Source organism: Myotis nattereri (genome assembly GCF_964212035.1).
Source record: "Myotis nattereri genome assembly, chromosome: 2".
NCBI lineage: Eukaryota > Metazoa > Chordata > Mammalia > Chiroptera > Vespertilionidae > Myotis > Myotis nattereri.
In genome coordinates this window covers 28,472,604-28,497,588 of record NC_138076.1, presented here as the reverse complement: position 1 = coordinate 28,497,588, position 24,985 = coordinate 28,472,604, and the positions used below count along the sequence as shown (strand labels likewise).

At 55.3% G+C, this 24,985-nt stretch overlaps 1 protein-coding gene across 1 annotated transcript in view; it reads right to left on the bottom strand.

Moving 5' to 3' along the window:
- RASA3 (RAS p21 protein activator 3) overlaps positions 1-24,985 on the bottom strand; it is a 118,033-nt gene that overhangs the window by 10,593 nt on the left and 82,455 nt on the right. Inside the window, exons 6-19 of the mRNA XM_081085047.1 lie at positions 19,158-19,238; positions 18,698-18,770; positions 14,536-14,612; positions 11,495-11,599; positions 9,101-9,257; positions 8,543-8,691; positions 7,630-7,744; positions 6,754-6,828; positions 5,782-5,905; positions 4,413-4,519; positions 3,448-3,525; positions 2,223-2,300; positions 1,174-1,247; positions 237-343 (exon numbers count right to left, since the gene is read on the bottom strand). Coding sequence (XP_080941173.1) covers positions 237-343; positions 1,174-1,247; positions 2,223-2,300; positions 3,448-3,525; positions 4,413-4,519; positions 5,782-5,905; positions 6,754-6,828; positions 7,630-7,744; positions 8,543-8,691; positions 9,101-9,257; positions 11,495-11,599; positions 14,536-14,612; positions 18,698-18,770; positions 19,158-19,238 — 1,400 coding nt within the window. The remainder of the gene's footprint in view (positions 1-236; positions 344-1,173; positions 1,248-2,222; positions 2,301-3,447; positions 3,526-4,412; positions 4,520-5,781; positions 5,906-6,753; positions 6,829-7,629; positions 7,745-8,542; positions 8,692-9,100; positions 9,258-11,494; positions 11,600-14,535; positions 14,613-18,697; positions 18,771-19,157; positions 19,239-24,985) is intronic.

Below are 24,985 nucleotides of genomic sequence, written 5' to 3'. Positions count from 1 at the left end.
CACCTGGCCGCATGGCGCCTGCCTGCGCCCCTCCCGCTCCACACCGGGCCGCCCCCGTGGATGTCGCCCCTGCTCTCCTGTTTACGGAAACTGCTCAGGTTGGGGAACACACCTTCTCTGCTTTCAGTTTCACTCCGGAAAAGCAGAGGGTAACCCCAACTGGGACTTAGACAAGGCCCTGGTCCCTCAGAATAAAGGTATGTGAAAAGCAGGGAAAAGCGAATTTTTCTTGTTACCTTTGCTTTTCTGGTAGGTAAATTCATGATTTGTCAAGCGGAACCACCTTTTCTTAAAATTCTTCATCCCAAAGCGCTTTCGTCCTTGCGCCCTCTTGATCATGAACCTGTTGTGAACAGGACACGTGGGTAGGGGGGCTGTCCCAGGGCTCAGGGTCAGGTTCCACGTCGCCCTCCCCGTCCTGCAGCCCAAAGTCACGTCTGCAACATCAAAATAACTCATCGCTTTCGTATCTGTGATACCCGATGCAGACTGGATTTTCAATATCTTCTAAACATATTTCCAAGTGATAGATTTAAAAAATCAAAAGGCCAATGTCTCTGCTTTAGAGAAGTTTAGCCCCCCCTGCTGGTGATAACTGTAAATTACAAGTTGGTGAGGGCTTAGCCCTCCAGCAAAGCAGCTACCCCCTCCCCACCTCCCACACTGAAATACTGGAAAGATGCTTCCAGAGAGCACGCGCTGGCAGCAGCCTCAGAGGCATGAAAGTGTGCTCTGGGGAGCAAAGCTGTGGGGTTGGGGTGGGGCACCTGCTTAGGTGCGATGCTTTAGTCTCCCCACAGGAGGGCACTTCAGGAATGAGGGGCTTGGGAGGGGAAGGTAAGGCCTGGAACTCAGGTGTGCATGAGCCAACTGTGCATGAACCTCCGACTAGTCAGGGGTCATTCGGGCTCTCATTCCCCTTTCCTCCCAGGATGGGCATTGCTCCACTGCAAATTCAGCAGAGAACAGGCACGGAGAAGTGAGAGTAACCACCACCACGTTTAGACCTGCCCTGGGCTGGGGAGTTTAAAAGTGGCCCCAAAGGGTCTGCGCTGCCTCTGACCGGGGAGACCCCCAACCCCGGGGGCAGATCTGCCCCACTTCCCGGCCGAGGCAGACTGGGAGCGCCTGCCACCTGCAGTTCTCTCACTGCCGTGGCTCCGCCAGCCTTACCCTTCCTTGAGCAGGATGGGCTGCTCCACGCTCTTGGGGTCCCTTCTCCCAGAGGAGGAGATCAGATCTAAGAACTGAAGTGGGAAAGAAACCGGATCATTAACAGGGGAAATGGCGTGCCTGAACACACTCATTCTTACGTATAAATGATGTCACGGATGCTGTGTCCCCTTCTGACACCAGGAGAGAGAGAACCTGGGGGGCAGGTGCCAGGGCAGGGGGCCCTTCTTGGAGATCGTGGGGACACCGTGCTGGTCTCCACTGTGGCTAAGAAGCTTTCAGCCCCCACCTGGACTTCCTGCTGGCTCCTCCCGGGCAGGTCTCACTGGACTTCAGGTAACACCTGGAGGTCTACCTGCCTTTCCACAGGTGACCGGGGCATGCATCTCTCCTGGAGCTTAAAGCACTGCAGGCTCCCCTCCCTGGCCATCTTCATCCCTTGTGGTCTTGCTCGGGGCGGGGCTCCCTGATCAATTCAACTGTCCCCCAGCCTGTCTGATTCCTTCCATCAACTGGCGGCTGCCCCCAGCTCCTCTCCTTCCTCCCCTTCTAGGTTATGGCTTTTATGATTTCTGAGCAGTAAATACGTATAACTGCTTCGGATCTGGGAGAGTTTCCCCAAGCACGCTGTCCTTATCTCTGGGCCTGGGGTCCCGGGGCTCTGTGATTCGCTGGCACCAGGGGCAGGGGCTGGGGCTGGGCCGGGCCTGGGCGTTTGTGGAACAAAAGGAGGAAAGAGTCTATGAAGGTATAATGCTCAGTCACGTAGAGAGAGAATTTAGATGTAAAATACTATGATGAGGGCCCCCCCCCCCACATCAGATTCCAAAGAAGAGTGGTGGGTGTAGGAGTCGTTTACAGCAGCCCTGTGGTGAGGATGGGCACACGATTCCGCGAATGGACCAGTCTGAAACGTTTCAAATGGCGAACGGTAGCTTTTATGTTACTCAAATTGATAAACTCGATATTTTTAAAAAGCAACTCTGTTTCTTAGAAACAACATAAAATCAGGGTGGGGTAAGTCTATGTTAGTTGATGTTGGTACTCACATTTTTTACAGCATCAGCATATTTCTGCTCATTGAAGAATTCGTAAAATGCAGCCATGTAGGATTCCTTAAAGCTGGCCTAAAATGAAGCAGGTCGCTTAACAAACGACTACAGGTCTCCTGGCTCATGGCCCAACTCTTAGGACTCTAGAGCAGCCGTGGGCAAACTACGGCCCGTTTCAAATGAATAAAACTATTGAAAAAAAAGACCGTACCCTTTTATGTAATGATGTTTACTTTGAATTTATATTAGTTCACACAAACACTCCATCCATGCTTTTGTTCCGGCCCTCCGGTCCAGTTTAAGAACCCATTGTGGCCCTCAAGTCAAAAAGTTTGCCCACCCCTGCTCTAGCGGCACAGGCTGCAGCAAGCCTGTTACGGTAACTAAACGGAGGGAAGATGCTAGGACTGCTGGGGTGGGGAAGGGGGAGGGGAGGTGCTGCCCTAGAAGTTTAGCCCAGGTACTTAAATCAGACCTGAAATCACAGAAGCACGCTAAAACAAGAGATGAATTCCACTTAAGTGGCGTTTTAAGAGCTAACTGTATGGCTCAACCCCTTTCGATGTGTGGTCACTGACATCTGGGTTCCAGGTCTATGAAGTTTATGCTGTACCCAGGCATGGTCGCTGGGATGGAGCCTCGCCTGTGACCGGGGGGTTGGGGGGGGGGGGTTGGACACGGACAGGCGTCGGGGCAAAGCCCAGTAACTCAGAAGGGCCCTCACACGACCATCCCCGTGCCCCAGCCCGGTTAGCACTGCTTTCATATGAAGGTCATGCTGCTCTTTCTGGATGTGAACGTGAGGTGGGTTTTGGGCTGACCCTGACCGGCAGGCGCCTGCTTATCTGAACTTCCAGCCAACGGAAACCAGGGTGGGTGACGGAGGGCAGCGATCGGCGCACCTTTTACGTCACTCTGATTCGGAGAGAGCCAAGCACTGGCCCCAAAGCTGCGCTGAGGAGACTCCGTCTCTGAACCCATACACAGGAGGGGGCCTGCCGCCGTCCCGCAGGTGTCAGTAACTGCCGCCCGCCATCCTGATTTCCCCTGAGAAAGCCACGTTTCCAGCCCGCAGTGCAGAGGCGCTTGGCCAGGGCTGGAATTCCACCTCCTGAGCTGGTGTGGGAGGACACCTGGCAGGTTCTATTGTTCTTTATCCTTATAAATGCATTAAACACACACTCTTTTGTTAAAAAGAAGATGATTAAAAGACATCACTTACAGACTTTGACTTGGATAAGCTGCCAAGAGTCTGAATAGTCTTTGAGATGAGCGTCAGAGTCCTAGACGTCTGTGGGTCCTGCCAGACGGGGGAGAGAAATGCGAGTTTCACTTCGGTTTTACAGAAATGCTTGTGGTTGAGCCCAGCATTGCACCGCCAGCAAAATGAGTGGCATCCCTACAAGCTGCATGTTGTCTGTGAGTGAACAGTAAGCACACAAACCCTGGATTCGGAGATGTTCACCTGGACCCTTCTCTGTGTGGTCTGGGAGTTGCTAGAAATGCAGGCTCTCCAGACCCAGACCCCGGCACTTCCACACAGCACGGATGGCTCCCCCGTGGCCACGTGTGAAAAGAGCTGCTGGACATCAGCGCTCCGGACCCTACGGCACACTTAGTCGGGAGCACCTTGAACGTAGCGGCATCCCTGTCCCGTTACCATGCCCAGTTCTGTGACTCCCAGGTCACCTCTCTTACCTTCACGTGGTTGTAAGTTTAATTGAGAACCAACAGAACCAGGAATGGGCCCATCACCCTGGACTTTCCACCAAACACTGCCCACACCTGGCACTTCCTCTGCTGATGCATCACTGACATCAGCTCCGGGAAAGCCCAGAGCCCGGCACATACGGGTGCTCAATTATCATCTGGTGCTTGATTGAATGAATGACTGCATATACCCAAGATGATAAATACCCAATTTTTCCCATGGGGAGAGGAGAGCATAACAGCAGTCAGCAGTTAAACCTGGTCACAGCATCCATGTTTGAACTGACGCAGCCTAGGAAAGTCGCTCAAGTCCTTGTCGATGAAGGAGGCAAGGGCGCGTGGCATGTTCACACCCCATCGCCATGGAGCTGTTGTTTCCCCACCTCCACAGGCCTGGCAACGAGTCTGGCCTGGGCCCCCGTCCCCCGCTGGCACAGGAGGGCTGGGTCCCCGCTCGCAGGGCTGGTGCCCACTTACTGTGTGGTGAGGCGTGAGCTGGAAGAGGTTGGGGGACAGGATGGCGGGCGCGAAGAACCTCAGGAAAATGAAGCTGCTCACCGCCGTGTACCTCACGTCCAGGTCATCTGTAGCCAGGGCACAGAGAGCCAACTCAACAGGCTTCCGACAGGTCACAGCAGGGGACCGGGGCAAGGGGCTGCACCCCAGAGCCCCTGCTCCACCCAGGACCCCCGAGGCAGAGGTGCTGGCCCGAGGCTCTCCTGGACCCACTGCCTCTCTCCTTCCCTGTCTCTCCCCCCCTCTATCTCTGTCTCTCCCCCTCCCCCTCCCCCTCACTGTTATTAATCACACCGTCTGGCAGTTGGGCTGTAACAGACACGACCGGCTCACCGGGCCCTAGTGGCCTTACAGGGAGACGGCTCATTACTGGGCGGGTCGCTCACATCGGGGATGGGAGGATATGGTCTGTTCGTTATTTATTTACTTCCTTCCATCTTGTCCCAAAGAGGATCAGAGGCTTGGTGTGCTTGGTAACTGCCCGCCCCAGACACGGGGTTACTTTGTGGCCCGAGAAGGAGCCGAGCTCAGAGCAGGAGGTCCTGGCTGGGCTCGGCTATGGAAGCTGAGCTGCCCCAGCAGGTGGAGGGAAGGGGCTGGGTTCACCTGGGGACTTTCTATCAGCGCACAGGGACTGCTCTGCATGGAGGCTGAGGTTTCAGCGGTTCCCAAGGCAGCAGGTCATGTCTGGGCTGATTCGTGGGCTCCCAGGGATGGAGGAAGTGAGTTAGGGATGTCCTCACTGGACCAGGCAGGGGCCAGGTACCAAGTGGTCTGAGCTGGTGAGTGCCCTGTACCCAGGTCCTTGGTTACCGTGACCCCTCCCACAGGGCTGGATGCCATGGCAGCTCTGGGCGTCTCCCCAAGGAATCAGCATAATTAAAGAGGGGGCTCATCCCTGGAACCCTTCCAGTCCCAATTCATCCTGTCTTTCTTAGAAATATAGCCAGGCAGAGTTAGGTGCACATAGCACCAAGTGGCGACACGGTGGACCGAAGTAGGAAACTGCCAGAGGACCCGGACGGCGGCTTCCTGACGGCATAAACCAGACCCAGGTAAGTAGACACTGTTCCACTGGACGAAACTCGGCCTACTGCCTGGTGTGGGGCCGCAGCCTAGCTCACCCAGGGACAGGCACAGATGGGGACTAGGGCACTCTGCCCGCCGACATGCATGCAAAGGGATGCTTGCTGACACCTGAGCTCTGGCCTCTTTATGGGGCTCAGAGACGCCCCTTCTGTGCTTTGAGGCATCAGGCGCAGGGGAAGGGAGCCACCTAGGGAGGGGCTGTAGGTGTTTCCTGCTGGCTGAGCATAAACAGAGCACTCACCCTGGAAGCGCTTGGCAGCCGCCTCTCGGAGGGAAAAGAAAATGTCACACATGACCGTCGGGCAGCTCACCCCCGACTTGGTGATGACGTTGAAGATGCGGTCGACGTACTGCCGCAGGTTCTCCTGCAATGAGATGTGGGTGGGACACCCCAACAGTGCTCATGTGGACCCGACTCTCTCCCAGGCTGCATGGAGCACCTCAACCACATGGGGAGGGAGCGTGTCCAGAGGTCAGGGACCAGCCCAGAGCAGCCTCCGGGAGCTGTGGCAACAAAAGATACAATTCCCATCATGGTTTTTAAAAAAACCCTCCTAAAATATGTACTGACTAGTTATAATAATTCATATAGTGCAAATAATAGGGGTTCTGGGGTGTGGGGAAAGCCACACCGTGTCCCCTCCTCCGTGCCTGACCTCATTAACTAAACACAGTCAAATTCACTGAAGTGTAAGTTCCTGAAGGCGAGAACCCTGTCTTTTTTTTTTTTTTTTTAAGGCACGACAAAGACATCGCCTGATCTGGGTGGAGAAATCATAAAAAAGACAGAAATGTTTAGGGTGAAATGTCAAAATTAGGGAGTTTTGATGTTTTAAGAAACAGCTCTGGGAACAGCCTGGGTGGTAGGTTTGAGACCTGTGTTTGTTGAGGGCTGGGGAGACTGAGGTGGCAAGGCCACCTCATTTAGGGGTGCAGGGGGCGGGCAGGGGGAGGGCTCCTGGCTGTCCCAGGAAGGGAAGGAGCAGGAGCAGAGGGGCAGGCCACAGAGTGGTGCTCGTGGCAGGAAGGAACTCAAGAGCAAAGACAGACGGTGGCCAATCGTCGCCCGGGACTGGACCCTCACAGCAGGCGAAGTCAGCGTCTGCCTCAGGCTCTTGTGCGTGCCCTTGCGAAGCACGCCCTGCCCCACCTGACAGAGCCAAGACAGGCGCTGGCTCTGGAAAGTGCTGGTGAACGAGCCGGAGCCCCTTACCATGTTGTTTTCAAGGTTTTCGCCATCTTTCAGCTTCACGGGGTCGATCTCGCAGGGTTTGTGGCCCTGGCATATCTGGAAAGAGCATTTGCGACCAGGAGTGAGCGAGACAGATCCCAGGAGCTCAGGGGGCGGGGGTCAGCCGTATCAGCTCAGGGACGGACGCCATGAGCCTTGTTCAGAACACAGCTGCCCACAGCCAGCCCCCCGCCAGCTGCATGGGGAAGAGTGGCCGCAGACCGGACAGTGTGCGAGGCTGGAGTCCCGGAGGGGGTGGGGGGCCGGGACTTCCTGGGAGATGGTTCTGCATTATCTCCCATGGAACCCGGCGCCATAAAGCTTCACAACGTTCCACTTCAAAGTGCTGCCAGGAAGCCACACAGAGGCTCAGCCGGAATGCGATCTGAATTTCCCTCGCACAGCACGGGGCCTGTTTTTTAGGGAATTGCCCAGGTGCCCGTGAAGGGCTCAGGGGAGAAACGCTGAGTCCCATGGAAAGGAAGCGTGTGGTTCCTTTCATGTGTCAACAGCTACGAGAAGCCGGGGCGAGGCCGCCACAGCTGCAGGGGGCTCCAGAGAAAACCCCAGGCCCTGCGAGGTCGGGGAGAGCAGCACCTGTGGGAAGGGGTGCCCTCTCCTGCAGGGCCTCTGCCTTCAGAATAATGGGGTTTCTTAAGTGGTTTGTTAATTTGAGAAAATGAGGGCGATTCTGAAATACACACGGCAGGTGTGTGGTGAGGCTGGGAACGCAGCTGACATTAAAGTGACAGCTGTTTGTCCACACTGCGTTCCCTGTATGTCTGCCTGTCCTTCACACAGACATGTGGGTTCTTGCATGCACCCCCGTAACACTGGGCCCTTGGGGACCCGACCCACCTCCTCGATGGTGGGCTTCAGGGTGACGTGCAGGTAGTGCATCCCCGCCAGCTTCATCGTCTCGTCAATGCACTTGGATGTCAACGAGTTTCCTCGGAAAATGGTGTTGGGGTCCCTGGAAGACAGCATCGGGGTGACTTCTGTCTCCTCAGCGAGCGAGGTGGAGGAGAAGCAGAACCTATTCTGGAGTGCCCGTCCGCAGAGGCAGGCACACGCCCGCCCGGGGAGTCTGCTATCGGGGGCTTTAGAAGGAGCCCGAGCCCAGATGGACGTGTCACAGCAGGGGTCCTGGCCGTCCTGCCTGTGTAACACGTCAGCAACATGCCTCCTGCCATCAACCCATCCAAAGGGACTGGAGCTGGCGGTGCTCCCCTCCCTGAGGCTTGTTTTATACAAATGAACCACCGAATGCCTCTAAGAACCAATCCTGGGGCCAGCACAGGAGATCGGGCAGGGAAGGGGCGGGATGGGCTGTGCTTTCTAGAACCTCGTTCAACCAGGCTGCGTCTGGGTGTTTCTGCACTGAGGGACCCAGGGCATGCAGAACCCGCTCCACTAGTGGGGGCAGGTCCTGGGATCCAGCGACCCAGGCCTCGAAGGGGGGCTTGACACTGGACTGAGCCCGTTCCTGAAGCAACCGGTGCCACAGGCACCCCCTTCTTGCACATGCACCTCGAGATTTCCGGGAGAAAAGGTGCAATTTTAGACAGTAAGTGTCTCTCTGAAAGAAAACTGGAATCTATATGGTTTCCTTATCTGCCCCATCCCTGTGCTGTGACGTGTTTTGGAGGAGACTTCTGCTGCCCGGGCCCCCCCCACTTTGCCCAGCTCCAGCCCCAGCCCACCCCCCGCCCATCACCAGACCAGACCCCTGGGAATGAGGGGTCCGGGCAGAGGCCGCAGTGGCACTCACTGTGTCCTCCGGACCTCGGCGTTAGCGATGGCGCTGATGAAGGGCACCACCCGGCCATAGTGCAGGAACAGTCGCACCAGCGGGATGGCCGCCTCCTGCTTTTCTCTGCACACCTCGCCCAGGATGTGAGCCGTGGACGCCGAGACGGGCTGCAGCAGGGACACAGCGTGACCCCAGGGCAGCTTCCAGGCCCCCCACGACACCCCCTCACCCAGCAAAGGGAGACTCAGATGTTCCTGTGCACAAAACAGGCCCAGAGGGGCCAGGCTGCAGGGAAGTCACCAGCAGGGACCAGGCGGCCCAGGTGGGGGCCTCAGGTGGTCAGGGCCTGGGGGGGCGGGGTGGTGACAGGTGTAGGGGGCAGCCAGGGAACCAGGGAGTGGAAAGTGGATTCGGGGGCTGGTCGGGGCAGGTGGGGAGGCAGAGCTGGGCAGGGGCCAGAGAGGGAGTGGGTCTGGGTAAGGAGGCCAGGCGGTGGCTGTGGGGATTAGGGACAGGGCGGGGACGGGGGCGGGGGGGGGGGGGGCTGAGGTCACAGGTGCACCAGCACCAGAGTACCTCCACGTCCGCAGACTTCAGCAGCAGGTCCCGCAGGGGGCTGTAGTAGTCGGAGGAGAAGACATGGTCTTCTGTGTACACCACGTTCAACCGCAGGGACCCCAGGTCCCCAGGCTTCAGGCTCTTACTGCCATTGTCTCGGGGCTGCAGGAAGTACCTGGGCGCAGGACACAGGACAGGGGCGTGAGGCCGCAGCACCCCCCAGGGCTGTCCCCCGTCGAGGGCGGGCTCTGTGTCAGGGTCTGAGGCAGGAGGGGCTCAGGGGGATTCTGTAGGACACCCCTGCAGGGTCCCTGCACCCGGGGCATCCCCTAGGGATGTTTCCTAGCAGGGCTGATGACACAGAGATCACGATGGGAAAGGGGGAAGGGTGGGAAGAAAGGAGAGGATGAGGAGGGGGCGGGAGTGTAGCAGTTAAGGGAAATTCTGCAGTAAAATAATTATCTGTGAAGATGAACACGACAGTGGCTAGCAACAAGCAGAGCAAAACTGAAAGGATTCTTAGAAACGTGTGGCAGAGCTTCCAACATGAGGGGGGTGGGAGTGGGGAGCTCGTGCCGGCGGGCCGGGCAGACCACTGCGCACACCACCGCTTCAGCGGTGCTTCCCACAGGCTCTGCCTCTCCTGGGTCCCACCCCGTGGGGCGCTGCGGGAACCCTGCCTGCTCTGAGTTTCCTGGCCCGGCAGTGAGAGATGCGATGTGGGGAGAGCTCCCACTGGGCGCCAGGCGAGTGCCACATCCTTGGTTACAAGGCTGGGGATGCTCAGCTAAGCATTGCCTCCTGGCAGGAACCAGAGCCCAGCTGGGGCTGTGCTGGTGCTATCCTCATGGAACTAAAGACAGGAACTCTTGGCCAGTGTGGCTCAGTGGTTGAGCACCGACCTATGAACCAGGAGATCACGGTTTGATTCCCAGTCAGGCACATGCTCGGGTTGCAGGCTTGATTCCCAGTAGGGGCCATGCAGGAGGCAGCCGATCAATGATTCTCATCACTGATGTTTCTATCTCTCCCTCTCCCTTCTCTGAAATCAATAAATATCCTATATAATAAAGTGGTACTATGCAAATTCACCGTCATGCTGTAATGCTATCACAAGATGGCGGCACACACAGGGGGGGTGCAGGGCAGCAGGGGGGGAGCTGGCGGGGTTCCTGCGGCCCTGTGAGGGCACGGGGGTACTGGCAGCCACTTAGCATAGCTTCTGCCGAGGTTTCTGTGGCCCTGCCTGCGCGCTGCGGGGGCGGGGCCCAGCGGCTGCTACACACAGCCCGGAGGCGGGGCATCGGGGCGGTACTCCAGGACTTGGGGCTGTCCCACGGTGGCGCGGCAGCCACATGGGGCGGGACTCTGGGACTCGAGGTGGTCCCATGGCCCGGGGGGTCGGGGGGTGGGGGATAGGGAATGGTCCCGGGTCTCGCGCGATTTCGCACTATGCGTCACTAGTGTGTGTGTGTGTGTGTGTGTGTGTGTGTGTGTGTGTGTGTGCGTGTGTGTGTATTTAAATACAGGAACTCCACAGTCTCCTGATGATATGAAACTGCCACTGAGCACAACACAAAAATCCACCCACGTGGTGAGTCTAGACGTGCAGGGCGATGGTACACAGTGTGCGGCATGTCGTGTGACGTGTGGCTAGTGGTGTGAGATGTGTGGCACATGATGTGACGTGTGCTGTGTGGCCCGCACCGCCTCCCCACCTTGTGTGTCTGTTCAAGGAGATGTGTGAAACGGAGCCACAGTGTCTGTGGCTTCTCCGTCATGATGTGCACTGTGATAGGATGTGATTTATGAACCAAACATGGAATGAAACAAAGGCACATTCCTTATGCCAAAATACAAAGTAGCCTAGAGAAATGAGAACCAAAGAGACGGAAAGTGAAACCTCAGTCTTCTGGGTGACACGAGTGAGGTCTGAGGCCGAGCTGGGACCCTCGCTTTAGGTGCGCAGACTGCAATGGAGAGTCACCTGAACCCGCAGCACCTCGCACACCTTCCTCGCCCGGTGACCCTTCTGACGACAGGCAGAGGCCATGACTGCTGCCACAGGGCAGAGCCTCGCCGATGGCGCTCCCAGCGTGCCAGGCGCCTGCCCGCAGTGAGCAGGCCCAAAAGGCTATTCTCGCGGCCGTAAGGCTTTCATGCCCCACCCCGTGTTAGGCTCTCAGCCACCACTTGTGTCAGCGTGATCACCTGCAGTGTCCCACCTGAACCTGCGCAGCGCTAGGCCAGTTAGGACTTGGCAGAATGAGAGCAGGTGGCCAGAGAGGAAGCGGACGTGCGCATTTCGTTTGGGCTGTAAAGTGTAAAGGCGCAGCTCTGTGCCCCTCTGACTTGGTAACTCTGTCCCTCCGCCCGCAGCTCGGGGCGGACGGCGGGCACGCGCCACCTTACCATGCTTCGTAGGCGCTGGACTGCCGCAGCACTTTCAGCGGAATCCTTAGTTCTCCCAGAAACTCGTCCCCAAACTTCAAGTTACTGGCGTTCCAGAGGTCAACCCTGAAAAACAACGGTCAGCATGTGGATGCTCCTGGCGAACGGCCGGGGAGGCAGAGGCTGTCGCCGGCGTCCTCTCTCCCCGCAGGAGGGTTGGAGCACCACGGAGCCTTCGGTTCCACCAAGTCAGCCTCTGTGGAGATCTACACGGACTGAGGGCATTTAGGACGTGAGGTCAGACAGGACCTGGCTTTGGCGTGGAGATGTGCACTTCCCGGGCTGCCAGGACCCAGAGGAGGTAGAGGCCGAGCCTCAGGCAGGCCGGTGAGCTGCCTCCTGTCTTTGTAACAGGAGGGAAGTGCTGTGCCCTGAAGACAGGAGCATCCCCTGCCTTTACCTGGGAGAGGTCCCAGTGTGGCAGGACCTGCCCTCAGGGCTGGGCCGTGTCTCAGACACGGTGGGAGCACCCAGCAGGTGGCCTCAGTCTGCGAGCTCAGCAGTGGAGGGAATAAATGAAATCTAGCTCTGCTCAGGCTAATGCAGAGAATGGTGCCCACGGGAGACTGGCGAGGCTGCCCAACCGAACAGCCAGGATGCCCCCTACCTTCCAGCACGTGAAAGTACACCTGGAAGAAAAAAATGGTGTCTGACTCCTCCTTCCCTACCTGCACTTAGAGCCTCGCACCCCAGATCCCTCAGACCTACCGGTGTGACTCATGCCCGAGGGCCCGTCACTGCCGGCTGCAAGCTCAGCACAAGGTGCCATCTCTGAGAAGCGTCCACACTCCCCTGCTAAAGAGTCTGTCACCCATGAGCCTTTTCCTCCAGAGAGAATTCTGTTCCCTCCGATTTGGGGACATGGCGACTGCACAGGAGTGACAGATGGAGGTGGACGACACTCCCCGGTGCTAACTAGCGAGCGTGGCATACCCCCACAGCAAACAGCTTAATCAGAGGATATCCATGGGCTGCAATTTAAGACTGGAGAAAATTCTAGAAGACTGTAGCAGCCCTTCCATTGCCCCTGCACGTCCTAGCAGGGGCCGTGGACATCACAGCAGGCAAAGGATGTCCCACAGGAACACGCATGTCGGGACACGGACACGAACACGGACCCGTGCAGACACTTAGAATTAGAAGCAGAAGACCCTTCAACCTGCTGAGCAACACTTCAGCAAAATACGAACAGGTCGCCAGGCAGCTTTTGCTTTTTAGTAAGAGAAGCGTTTAAAAGCATCTTTGGTTTGTCTGCTTAGAAAAAGAGCTAGGACTTCACGCTTGAATTCAAAGCCGAGTCTTTCATAAACACTTCTTTCTCTGAACAAGGAAGCAGAGCCGTCGGTCTGAAAGCAGGCAGTGTGCAGTCAAACCTCAACTAAGGCCTGCAGACCTCCATGGGGACCTTCTCGACTTGGGGTCACTTCGCCTCGGCTTCAGGATTTTGAAATGGAAGATTTAAACTGCCTGGAAACACTTAAACCTGGGCTCAAACCAAGATCTGTGTGTGGAGGCCACGACCCCTCAGGACTTGAGCCCAGGAGAGGGCCGAGCAGAGCCCCAGGGCCCCCTGCACTTGGGAGAGGGAAGAGCCCTGGCCTGTACCCTGTACCCCAAAGGTCAGCCCCTGCCGGGCCTGGAGCCCCCCACAGCTTGGTTATTGCTCAGAGGCCCGGAAAATCGCTGCAGGTTCGAGGGAGGGATACCAGAGTACCCCACAAATGAACGCCTCGAAAAACCCTGGCCTAAAGGAAAGTAGATTTTATTTTTTTTTAAAAAAATATATTTTATTGATTTTTTACAGAGAGGAAGGGAGAGAGATAGAGAGCCAGAAACATCAATGAGAGAGAAACATCGATCAGCCGCCTTCTGCACACCTCCTACTGGGGATGTGCCCGCAACCCAGGTACATGCCCTTGACCGGAATCGAACCTGGGACCCCTCAGTCCGCAGGCCGACGCTCTATCCACTGAGCCAAACCGGTTTCGGCAAGGAAAGTAGATTTTAAATCGTGTCAAATCAGGGCATCCCTACGCTTCTCCTGAACGGGCTACTCAGACCCAGGGGTGGGCACCCGGGCCCAGGATGACGGAACGCACAGCTGGCTTAGGATGGATGCTCTCTCCCAGGCACCTTACCCCTGGGGCAGGTGCTGCAGGTGGGCGGGGCTTCCTACAAGCAGAGCAGGCGAAGTAGGCCCCTGAGGGGATCCTAAAACCGATGCTGGTGAACTCATGCTGGGATCTTCCAGGGCAGGGGTGGGGAACCTTTTTTCTGCCAAGGGTAGAATTTTGGATATTTATAACATCAATCACAGGCCATACAAAATTATCAACCTAAAACTTAGCCTGCTATATGTGGCCAAACATTTAATTAACTCACCCCTAATGCAGATCAAATGATTTCTCAGGCCTTACACCGCCCGTGGGCAGGGCCTTCCCCAACCCTGTTCTAGGTGACAAGTACGGACTCTGCACACCGAAGGCTGTGTCAGGAAAGTCCCAAAGCAGCCGGACTGTAAAGCCGAGTTTGCCCCTTGGAAAGTAAGTGTCCTTTCGGCCACAGCCACCCGAACACCTGGGTGATTATGACTGATTCCCATTTCCAACATCCTCGTGTTGAAATCACCAAGAACGTTAAAACCCCCCTATCCATTCCCCTATGTTTTTGCTCAGTGGTTAGAGCATTGGCCTGCACACTGAAGAGTCTCAGGTTTGATTCCCAGTCAAGGGCACCTACCTGGGCTGCAGGTTCCATCTCCGATCAGGGTGTGTGCGGGAGGCAACCAATCGATATGTCTTTCTCACATCCATATTTTTTTCTCTCTCTCCTCTGTCTCTCTCCCCCTCCCTCCTGTCCACTCTCTGAAAAAGCAATGGAAAAAATGTCCTCAGGCGAGGATTAACCAAAAAACAAAGCTAAACAAAACAAAAGCGGACAGAAGAGGTGAGTTCAGACTGCAGCCTCCAAGCAGGAATCTCGAAACCCTGATTCTTGCTCACCGGATTTCAAGTTTGTCCACATCCTCCTCCTCAAAGTCGAAGTGGGACTTTCGGCTGTAGCTGCAGGGTCTGGTCACCTGGTGGTGCAGAGGGAGGGAGAGCGAGTTAGACGGAACGCCTGCCCTGGACCGCCTCACTCACCGTGAATGAGCAGAGGCTGGACTGGGGCCCAATTCCTGCGAGTGGGGGTGTGGAACTACGCAGGGCACATCACACTAACTTCCATGTACCCTCCCAGCACCCAGGAGCATCCTGCCAGTTCCCTCCCTCCTCCAGACATCCACTCCTCCTGCTGACCACCTCCCCCTCCTGACATCCACTCTTCCTTCTGACCACCTCCCCTTCCTGACATCCACTCCTCCTGCTGACCACTCCCCCTCCTGACATCCCCTCCTCCTGCTGACCACTCCCCCTCCTGACATCCACTCCTCCTGCTGACCACTCCCCCTCCTGACATCCACTCCTCCTGCTGACCACTCCCCCTCCTGACATCCACTCCTCCTGCTGACCACCTCCCCCTCCTGACATTCACTCCTCCTGCTGACCACCTCCCACCGCTGACATCCACTCCCCCTCCTGACATTCACTCCTCCTGCTGACCACCTCCCCCTCCTGACATCCACTCTTCCTTCTGACCACCTCCCCTTCCTGACATCCACTCCTCCTGCTGACCACTCCCCCTCCTGACATCCACTCTTCCTTCTGACCACCTCCCCTTCCTGACATCCACTCCTCCTGCTGACCACCTCCCCCTCCTGACATCCACTCTTCCTTCTGACCACCTCCCCTTCCTGACATCCACTCCTCCTGCTGACCACTCCCCCTCCTGACATCCACTCCTCCTGCTGACCACTCCCCCTCCTGACATCCACTCCTCCTGCTGACCACCTCCCACCACTGACATCCACTCCTCCTGCTGACCACCTCCCACCACTGACATCCACTCCCCCTCCTGACATTCACTCCTCCTGATGACCACTCCCCCTCCTGACATCCACTCCCTCATGCCTCCAATCTGCTCCTCCCCAGCTTTCCCACCTGCTGCCTCCACCTTGTTGGCAGCCTGTCCTTGTACCACCCAAGCCCGGCTCCCACCAGCCACAGCCCAGCTGGCCCTAACCTAATCTCCTTTGGCTAAAACTTCTGAAGTCTCCCAGGATCCCCACTTGTCTTCCTCACCGAGCACATGGGATCTTTCCACAACCTGTGCCCCTGCCCAGCTCACTCCTGAGGCCATTCCTCACTCTGCTCCACGCTGGGAAGCTGGCAGGTGTCTCTGAAGTGCCACCTCCTCCAAGAAGCCCCCTGCGCCCCCTGCCTGGCATGACCCCAATACTATGACGAGGTGTCTGGCTTCCAGTGGGATGGTGCAGAGGCTGGCCTGCTTCCTCCCTGCCTTACTCCTGCCTGTCACCTAACATATCTAATGAGTGAATGAAGGTGACTCTTACAGAATTTTAAATCATTTCACTTAGATATTTACGGGTTTTTAGGTAAGTCTGGCTTTTGTCCTGGAATAAGCTGGGCTGGAGACTACCTCCTGTTGAAACTCCTGCAGGAGGCTGCCTGCCAGCCCCTCGCTCCCGCCGATGCAGGGTCCCCTGGCAGGGCTGGGCCTCGGGCTGTTTGCCAGCCGAGGCTGAGAGGAGGTGAGGAGAACCTGACAGTGCGGCTAAGCAGGGCTGAGCCTCTGAGTCAAAGGACATAAACTCCACACACAAGCATCTTCCAAAGGTCCTCCAGGTGGAGGCCGAGAGCGCGGCCCTAGCCAGCAGCACCGAGAGCCCAGGCCTAGGCCTTCTCTGGGAGCCTGAGGCTTCGGCCCCTACTGCTACATTCAATCATCTGGGGCCGTTAAACTCATCTAGTGAGTTGAGACCCACAATTTTCACCAAATACACCATAGCAAGTACGTAGCGCTCCTCATGTGAGTGGGAACCACACAGGAGTGGATGCAGCTGTTGGCGGGAAGTGCGACATGGTGTGAAGTCTGTGCCTTACTGCGTGTTGCAGTAAAATCAAAAGCTGGGAAAGCGCCTGTCTGAGCCTCCAGACATGGAAGGTGCTGCCACCTTTAATGCACATTCATGTTAAGGACTTTTCTGCAGCTTCTGTTCCAGGTGTCATCCCTGCCTTTGGAGACACAGATGAGTCCCTGGAGGTGAGGGTGGCCGCATGGGCCTCCTGGCTTATCTTCAGCCTGTTAAGAACCATTTCCTCACCCAACTATAAAGCCAGAATGTCCATCTTGGACAGAGAGGGGCCCTTCACTACGCCCTCAGGTTCCTGGCTCCATTGCCCTCCCCAGGGCTACCCCAACAGGCCGGCCACTGACTTCCATGGAGGAAACGTGTGAGCTTCCAGAGGCCAGCGCAGAAGGCCCAGGTCCTCTGCCCATGAGCGCTTGGTTCTAACTCATCTCTCCAACCTCATTTTCCAAAATTCCTCGTTTTTCACCCCGACCTCACTCTATATTCCAGGTACAGTTTCCTGCACCCTCCCAACCTCCACACCTGTGCATGTCCCCTGCCCAGACTGTCCCCACTCTGGGAGCCTCGCCCCACGCCCCCAGCAGCCCTGCTGGCTGCAACTGCTTTCTGTCTCCCGGAGCCACTAACTGAACCGTCACTGCAGCAAATGGGATGATGCCTCCTGCTGGGCAGCAGGATCGTGAGGAGGGCGGGAGCGAAGGCCTCGGTCATCCTCACCTACCATGACCTGGTGGAGAGTAAGCATTCAAGAAACCTTTGAGAGTCACTAATCATCCGAGAGATGCAAATCAAAACAACAATGAGGTACCATCTCACACCTGTCAGACTGGCTATCATCAACAAATCAGCAAACGACAAGTGCTGGAGAGGATGTGGAGAAAAAGGAACACTTGTGCACTGCTGGTGGGAATGCAGACTGGTGCAGCCACTATGGAAGACAGTATGGAGTTTCCTTAAAAAACTGAAAATGGAACTCCCATTTGACCCTGTGATCCCACTTCTAGGAATATATCCCAAGAAACCAGAACCACCAATCAGAAAAGATATATGCACCCCTATGTTCATAGCAGCACAATTCACCATAGCTAAGATCTGGAAACAGCCTAAGTGCCCATCAGTAGATGAATGGATTAGAAAACTGTGGTACATCTACACGATGGAATACTATGCTGCTCTAAAAAGGAAGGAACTCTTACCATTTGCAACGTCATGGATGGAACTGGAGAGCATTATGCTAAGTGAAATAAGCCAGTCAATGAAGGAAAAATACCACATGATCTCACTCATTCATGGATAATAGAGACCATTATAAACTTTTGAACAATAATAGATTCAGAGGCAGAGCTGCCTCAAACAGATTGTCAAACTGCAGTGGGAAGGCCGGGGAGGGTTGGGGGGCAGGAGGTAGGGGGGTAAGAGATCAACTAAAGGGCTTGTATGCATGCGTATAAGCATAACCAATGGACATAAGACACTGGGGGATAGGGGAGGCTGGGGGACTGTCTAGGGCGGGGGGATAAAATGGACACATATGTAATACCCTTTGTAATACTTTAAGCAATAAAAAATTTAAAAAAAAAAAAAAAAAAAGAAACCTTTGAGGACGGAAAGAACGCCCGCCTCAGTACATTCCATATGGGCCGTCTTATCACTACACCAGCCGTGTGCACTGTGGTTCCGGTCCGGTCCAGCCCTCACACCCTGCAGCTTACTAATCTTGGTGGTTCACATTCGGAGAGGCAGCTGGGGGATCTCTGTGTCCAAAAGCACTTCCTCTTTGCTTCAAAACCCTCACTATTTCTGGTGAAACAAGCCTCCCTTCACTGCTCAGGAAAGATTGGGTGGAAAAGGCCAAAAAAACCCCAACAACAACAACAAAAAACTCCACCAAAAAAAACACCCACAAAACCAAACAATTAAGAAAACCCAAAGTCCTGATCATTTGGAAAGAATGAATTGGTAAGTATGCAACTGAGTCTTTCTGGAAGCAGGAGTGGCCTTTCTTTCTAGGGAGCAGGGGCTGCAGAGCAGGGGGAATCTCTGGTGCGGGGACGTCACCCAGAGAACTTTCAGAGGAAGCAACTGGCTGAGAGCCTTCAGATCGAGACTTTTTGCCAAAGGATCTCGGGGGCAGGGTTTCAGCTCAACATCGAAACCACCGAGACACCGACCTCAAAGTAAAACACCTCGTCAAACTGAGGGTTGTTGGTCTTCTTTTTCACTTTTGTCTTCTTTGCTTCCGATCTGTAATCAAGGGAGGAAGGATCGGGATCAGAAATAACACTTGCAATGCCAAATCTCTCAGCCTTGAGACTGAGCTATCAAATGCACAAGTAATTTGCTGCCTCTATTTATCTTATAAATATTTCTGTTTGTCTCCAACCCCAGATGGTATGCAAATCAGGGACCTTTACTGAGCCAAAAATACTCAGCATGAAAAACATCAAGTCTTCCTTTTTTTCACAAAACCATGTGAGGCCAATAAAGGAAACAAAAGGAAGTCAAGATTACACATTCTACCTGCAGCACATCCTCCCTTCCTCTGACTGAGGAATGCTCCCCATCCTTCAGGTGCCTGTGCCCCACACTGCAGGCCCGGGGCCGGGGCAGGTGCGGGTGGCAGCTACTTGCCTGTATGGTCCTGCAAGCGTCACAGTGGCGTAAGGGTCGCACTGCCCATTCACGATGGGGAGGCCTTGGCACTCAAGGATGCTGTGGAGAGAAGCGGGAGGGGTGGTCAGGAGCGGGAGGTGAAAGGCCCGCAGGCTTGCAGCTCACGGCCTCCCTGGTTCAAGAGCAGCTGTCTCACAGCTCAAGGCCAAGGGCCCTGAGCCATGGTGTGGATGTGGCTGTCCAGGGCTGGCAGCTTCCATCCACGGATTAGCAACCAGAAAACACCTGGGGTGGGAGCGAGTGTGTGCTGCTTTCAGGGTAGAGGAGCCTCTGCACGGAGAGAGCGTTTCCAGTGAATTTTCAGGAGCACGGCACTGCCTTCTCTCCCAGGAGCCGGTGCTGTTCCAGAGCTGTCCACGACACATGCACTGGCCTCTCCATAACCTTACGGAGCCGCACTGTTGTGAAGTCCAGGTTAGAAGTGGGGGAGTTGAGGCGTGGGCTTACAGCTACCGCCTGTGCCTAACCTCCGTGCCAAACATGCCTCATGACAGTGGAGGATGCCCCAGTCTCAAGCTACACTCACGCCTGCAGGCCCGGGGCCAGCTGTCCTGGCTCATGTCAGGGAGTGAGTCAGACTTGCTCCCTGAGCATCCTGTCACTAATCCCACCGCATCTTCATGCCCCAGCCTGTTCTGTGGGCTGCTCCTCCCCAGGTGGCAGGTCAGTGTTGAGTGGACGGGGGCGGCGGCTGCCCTGATTCTGCTGTCGTCTGTAAAGGACGCAGCCGCTGGGCCTTGTGCTGATCGGTGGTTAAGTCTCTTGCTTCGGGCCGATCGTGGCAATTTTTGGTTGAAGCTTTGTCCGGGAAGGGCGGCCTGCAACTGCTGTTGGTTTGGCCCCGCTTCACAGGTGTGGCCTTCTGGGGCCCCTGCGGGGGTGTCCTGATGGCTCTCCACTGGGCTGGGGACTGAAATAAGTCTCAGCCCCACAAAGGGAGCCCTCAGCCCACAGCCCACAGCCCCCTTGCTCTGCCCAACCCTGGCTCTTCACCTTTGATCACACTGGCTGGTGGAGCACCGGGAAGTCCTCCCTCTCCCAAACATGCCCACAGTGGCCTCGCCCACCTCGGAGCTCTGCCTGGGACACCTCCCCGCCCCATGTCACAGCACACCTCCAAGACAAAAGCTGGGTGCCATGGCTCATCTCGTCTGCTTCCCTTATTAGGGAGTCAAAGCTAAGCTGCTGGTTGCCCGAGTCCTGAGCTGGTCCACTCCTAAGGCACCCAGCTCTTCAGATGTTTGTGGTGGGAGAGGGGACTCGGATCCCACTACTCCAGTGTGGCCAGAAGCCAAAGTCCTAATCCTATGTCTGTATGTCAGGTTGGCTACATACAGACGCATGATCAGTTCCTCTCAGCCATCTGAGTGCCCATCTCCTCATTCCTTCCCATTCAGCTGCACTGAGCTGCTGTCCCTCCTGGGGAGGCTTCAGGTTCTCCATTTACCAGAACATTCCTTTCTGGGAGAGGGGTTTGCTCCTCCACTCCACGGCATTGTGGTCCTCAGAATTTGTGCCACCCTGTCCTGGCCATGGAGTTTTCTGTAAATTTCTTCATTTCTGCACCACTTTTCTTCTGGAACTCCTGTTAGGGAAGGTGGGGCCTCATGGCTCAGCCCATGACTTCAATGAGCTTTATCTAATATTTTTTAAATCTTTCTCTTTTCACTCTACTTTCTGGGATACGTCTGCATTTCTCTCCCAGATTACTGACTTGGTCATTGGTTATCTTTCTCCCTTCATTAACTCATCATTATAAAAAATCCACTCATCCCTTCATTCACCCCTGAATTAGGCTTTATTCATCCATTAACTTGCCATTACACACATATTTGTTGAGCTCTCACATTTCGGGCACATTTCCGGGACTGAGAGTGGAGCCGTGAGAGGACGGAAGCTCATGTGTGGAGTACGCATGCAGTTACCATGTGTGACATGGGGAGGAAATAAACTACCTACAAGAGGGCAAAATGCAGGGTGGTGGTCGACCCCTCAGGTGCCTGGGGGCCTCAGGCTGAGGTCTTAAGGGACAGGACTCACCCATCCTAAGATGGGGGCGAGAGGGGCCCCCAAAGGGCAGCTGCTCTGAGAGAGGAAGCAGAGGTAGGATGACAGCTTGTTCCAGGGGTGTGAGGGGAGGCCCCTGCTCCCTCCCTGTGGATATAGTACACACTGAGCCTGGATGCATTTTTATTACATTCAGTTGTTGATCAAGAAGTTCCAGACCACCCCCATTCGGGATCCTCAGAGACAATAGCTTTTCACAGCCAACAGAGCATCTAACACAGCGGTTCTCAACCTGTGGGTCGCGACCCCTTTGGCGATCGAACGACCCTTTCACAGGGGTCGCCTAAGACCATCCTGCATATCAGATATTTACATTAGGATTCATAACAGTAGCAACATTACAGTTATGAAGTAGCAACGAAAATAATTTTATGGCTGGGTCACAACATGAGGAACTGTATTTAAAGGGCCAGAAGGTTGAGAACCACTGATCTAACAGAACTGACTCTTCATCTTTATGTCTTAGAGAAGCGCTGCAGGTGCAGGCAGCAGCCACCTGGGGCACATTCAGCCTCTGCATAGATGGCACTTCCACGCCTCCTTTTAAAGACCAATTTGCAAGATGCTCTATTCTCTGTCTCAGAACAAAGCCTGGCTCCTGATTGCAGCTACCCCAAGACATCTCCGAGAAACAGGAAAATCAATACCCTGCCATCTGGCCCGCAGCATGCACCAACTGGAATGAAGAGGGTGTTAGCCTCCATCACACCCTCCTCCCGGGCGTCACTTCGTTAGCACCCTAACAGCTTTAGCTGGATTGCGGCTCAGCTGCACGATCCTGGGCTGGGGGTGTGGTGCTCTCCTGAGCGGCTTGGAGCACACGAAGCCAAAGCTGACTTCACTTGAAAAGACATATACACACACAAGGTGCACCGGTCCAGGCTGTTTCTACACAAAACAAACCTCACAAATGCTTAGGCATGCTACAGGTAAGTAAAGGGAGAAGATACAGTATTTACTGCACTGGGCATTATTCCATCTTAGAAAGGGCACTTGAAACATGCCAAGTGACAAAAACAGTCAGCTAGTCTGGAATCTCAAGTACCAGAGTACACTATTTTATGTCTATTTTAACATTTATAGGTTTCTATTGTCAACCTGACCCTTAAAATAGTGATGCCTCACAGCTGAGGGAAGGGCCTGCAGCTGTGAACTCGTTTCCATCTTCTTCCTTCCCTCGATGTGGGCGCGTCCTGGTGCCCGACTTCTTGCCCCCCACCCCCCACCCCAGGAGAAAACAATCTGCATGTTGACCGGGCCTGGGTGCAGCATGCGGGCTGCAGACGCCCCAGTTGTGGGTGACCAGTGCCATCCGTGGTCACCAGCAGAGGGCCCCTGCTGCCTGGCCAGCCTCCACTCCTACCCGTGGCTTTGGAAGGCTTCCTGTCCCTAGAAGGAGCCACAAATCAAGAGCCTGTCAGCTGTTCTTGCTTTCTGTAATTCCTTAATAATAGAAAATGAGATCTTTATTGGAGTTGACATTTTGGAAGCCTGAAAGTAGGTAATTTCTCGGTTGGGTGCCTCCTGGAGGTGGAGCCGCCTTCTCTGACGATCAGAGTCTCAGCGTCTGACCACCGAGCAGGGCCCATGGGCCAGTCAGGAGGGGCGGCCCAGCCAGCCAGCATTTGCCCGGTTGTCAATAGAACCTTTGTCTGCAAAGTGACAGAGCTTGCAAGTGGGAAAACACAAGAAACCTCACTCTCGGACAAAGTGGCAGGCACAGGATACCCAAGGAAAGACCATCTACAGGGACAAGAAAGGAAGGACTGCGAGAGCGGGTGAGCAATGCTCAATCTCAGGAGAGCAGAGCCAGGAACGGCACCGCGTCTTCCTTCCAACTCCCTGCACAAACGATCACTGCGTTTCTCCCGTACGCACCTCTGTTCTAAAGGAAGAGACTCGGGGCCCAAAAATACATCCACAAATAATCAGTTCATCTTCAGTCCACAGCATGACTGTGGAGACCGCCATGGCCCCAGCACACGTCCAGGTCACACAGGTCAAGCTTAACTCACTCCACAAGTGGCCACAGAACCTCCACGCTGTGCGCAGCCGCCGGCCAACAAGCTCGTATCCTTCGGGCTTTTCTCAGTGAGATGAAATGTTACGTGTGACTAATGTAATGCATCAGCGTGCCTCTCCCTCTAAAACAGAGGTCCTCAAACTTTGTAAACAGGGGGCCAGTTCACTGTCCCTCAGACATTCCACACATGCGCACTGCGGGCCCGGGACGAGTCGGCTGCTAAGCAGGACAGGCAGCGGCGGCAAGAACGCCCGGCGGGCCGGATAAATGTTTGCGGCGGGCCGCATGTGGCCCGCGGGCCGCAGTTTGAGGAGCCCTGCTCTAGAGCACATGCTCTAGAAGGCTGAGCACACTGGCTGGCACTTAGTAGGGGCTCACTGAATAGTTTAGAATGAATGATTAAAAGATGCTGTGCTTATCTTTGTTGGAAATAACAAAATTAGGAGATAGGGTCCCTGAGTCCCAGTTTGAAATCCAGTTGGAAAGACATGCCACTCACACGGGACCAAGTACCTGTCCCAGGATTGCTGCTAAGTGCCAGTCCTTGTACAGACACTAGGAATATTCAGGACGGCGGGTCACCAAACTGCCTGGGCCTCCGTCGGGCATCCAGGCCATCAGACTGGACGTCAGAGAGTAAAACGAGACAGAAGGATGAGTTATGACCAGGAAAGGCTGCAGTGTGGAAGGAGGGTGAGATTTCTATGGGCACATCAGAGGGTTCTCCCTCCGCAGCACCACAAGGCTTGGCACTGGCGGCCCAGGCCAGGCAGAAAGCCTTCTGTCACTACTTATTTTGTAAACATTTCCCGTTTCTTAAGGCTTTCCAGGGAGGGAAGGAACTGATGATGTGCTTCCTGTGGTGCAGCTGGGAAGGCCCTCAGGATATGTCCCTTATCAGGGACAGGAAGAAGGAGTGAGGGCACAAGCCTCCAGCCTCCTGGACTGGGGGCTTTTGCAGGAAACGGGTAACCTCAGAGAAGAAACTTCAAGCACTCACAGAGCAACCTGCAGTTTGCTCTTCAGGCCAGTGGGGAAGAGTGGGCCTGGCAGCAGAGAGGGGTGAGCTGACCATGGGGAGAGGGAAGGCCAGGAAAGAGAATTCAGCCCAGCCCGAACACCCCAAGGGACCCCACGAGAGTCTGTGTGGGCCAGGTGAGAGGTGAGGGCAGTCCAGGGAGGGCTGTCTGCCCCAGCAGGAATCACCTGCTGGGTGGTAGTCACCACGTCTTAGTTCTGGAACCAGATAATGGAACCTCATTTGGAAAAGCATCTTTGTAGACATTCAAGCGAAGGATCTTGACATGAGGAGATCATCTGGAGTTTAGGGTGGGTCCCAAACCCAAGGCTAAGTGCCCAATTATGAGGGAGATTCACAGACACAGAGCCGTGTGAAGACAGAGGCAGAGACTGGAGTGATGCGGCCACAAGCCCGGGAACGTGTTTAGCCCCAGAAGCTGGGAGAGGAAGGAAGAGACGCTCCCCTAGAGCCTGCGGAGGGACCTCGGCCCAGCCAGATTTTAGACTTCTGGCCTCCAGATCTATGAGGGAATAAATTTCTGTTGTTTTAAGCAACCAAGATTGTGGTACGTTGCTAAGGCAGCCTCAGGAAACGAACACACCTGTGATAGGGAATGATGCATCAGGAGGCAAAGGACACTTGCCCTGCCCCATCGCCGTCACTTGCCAGTGAGTA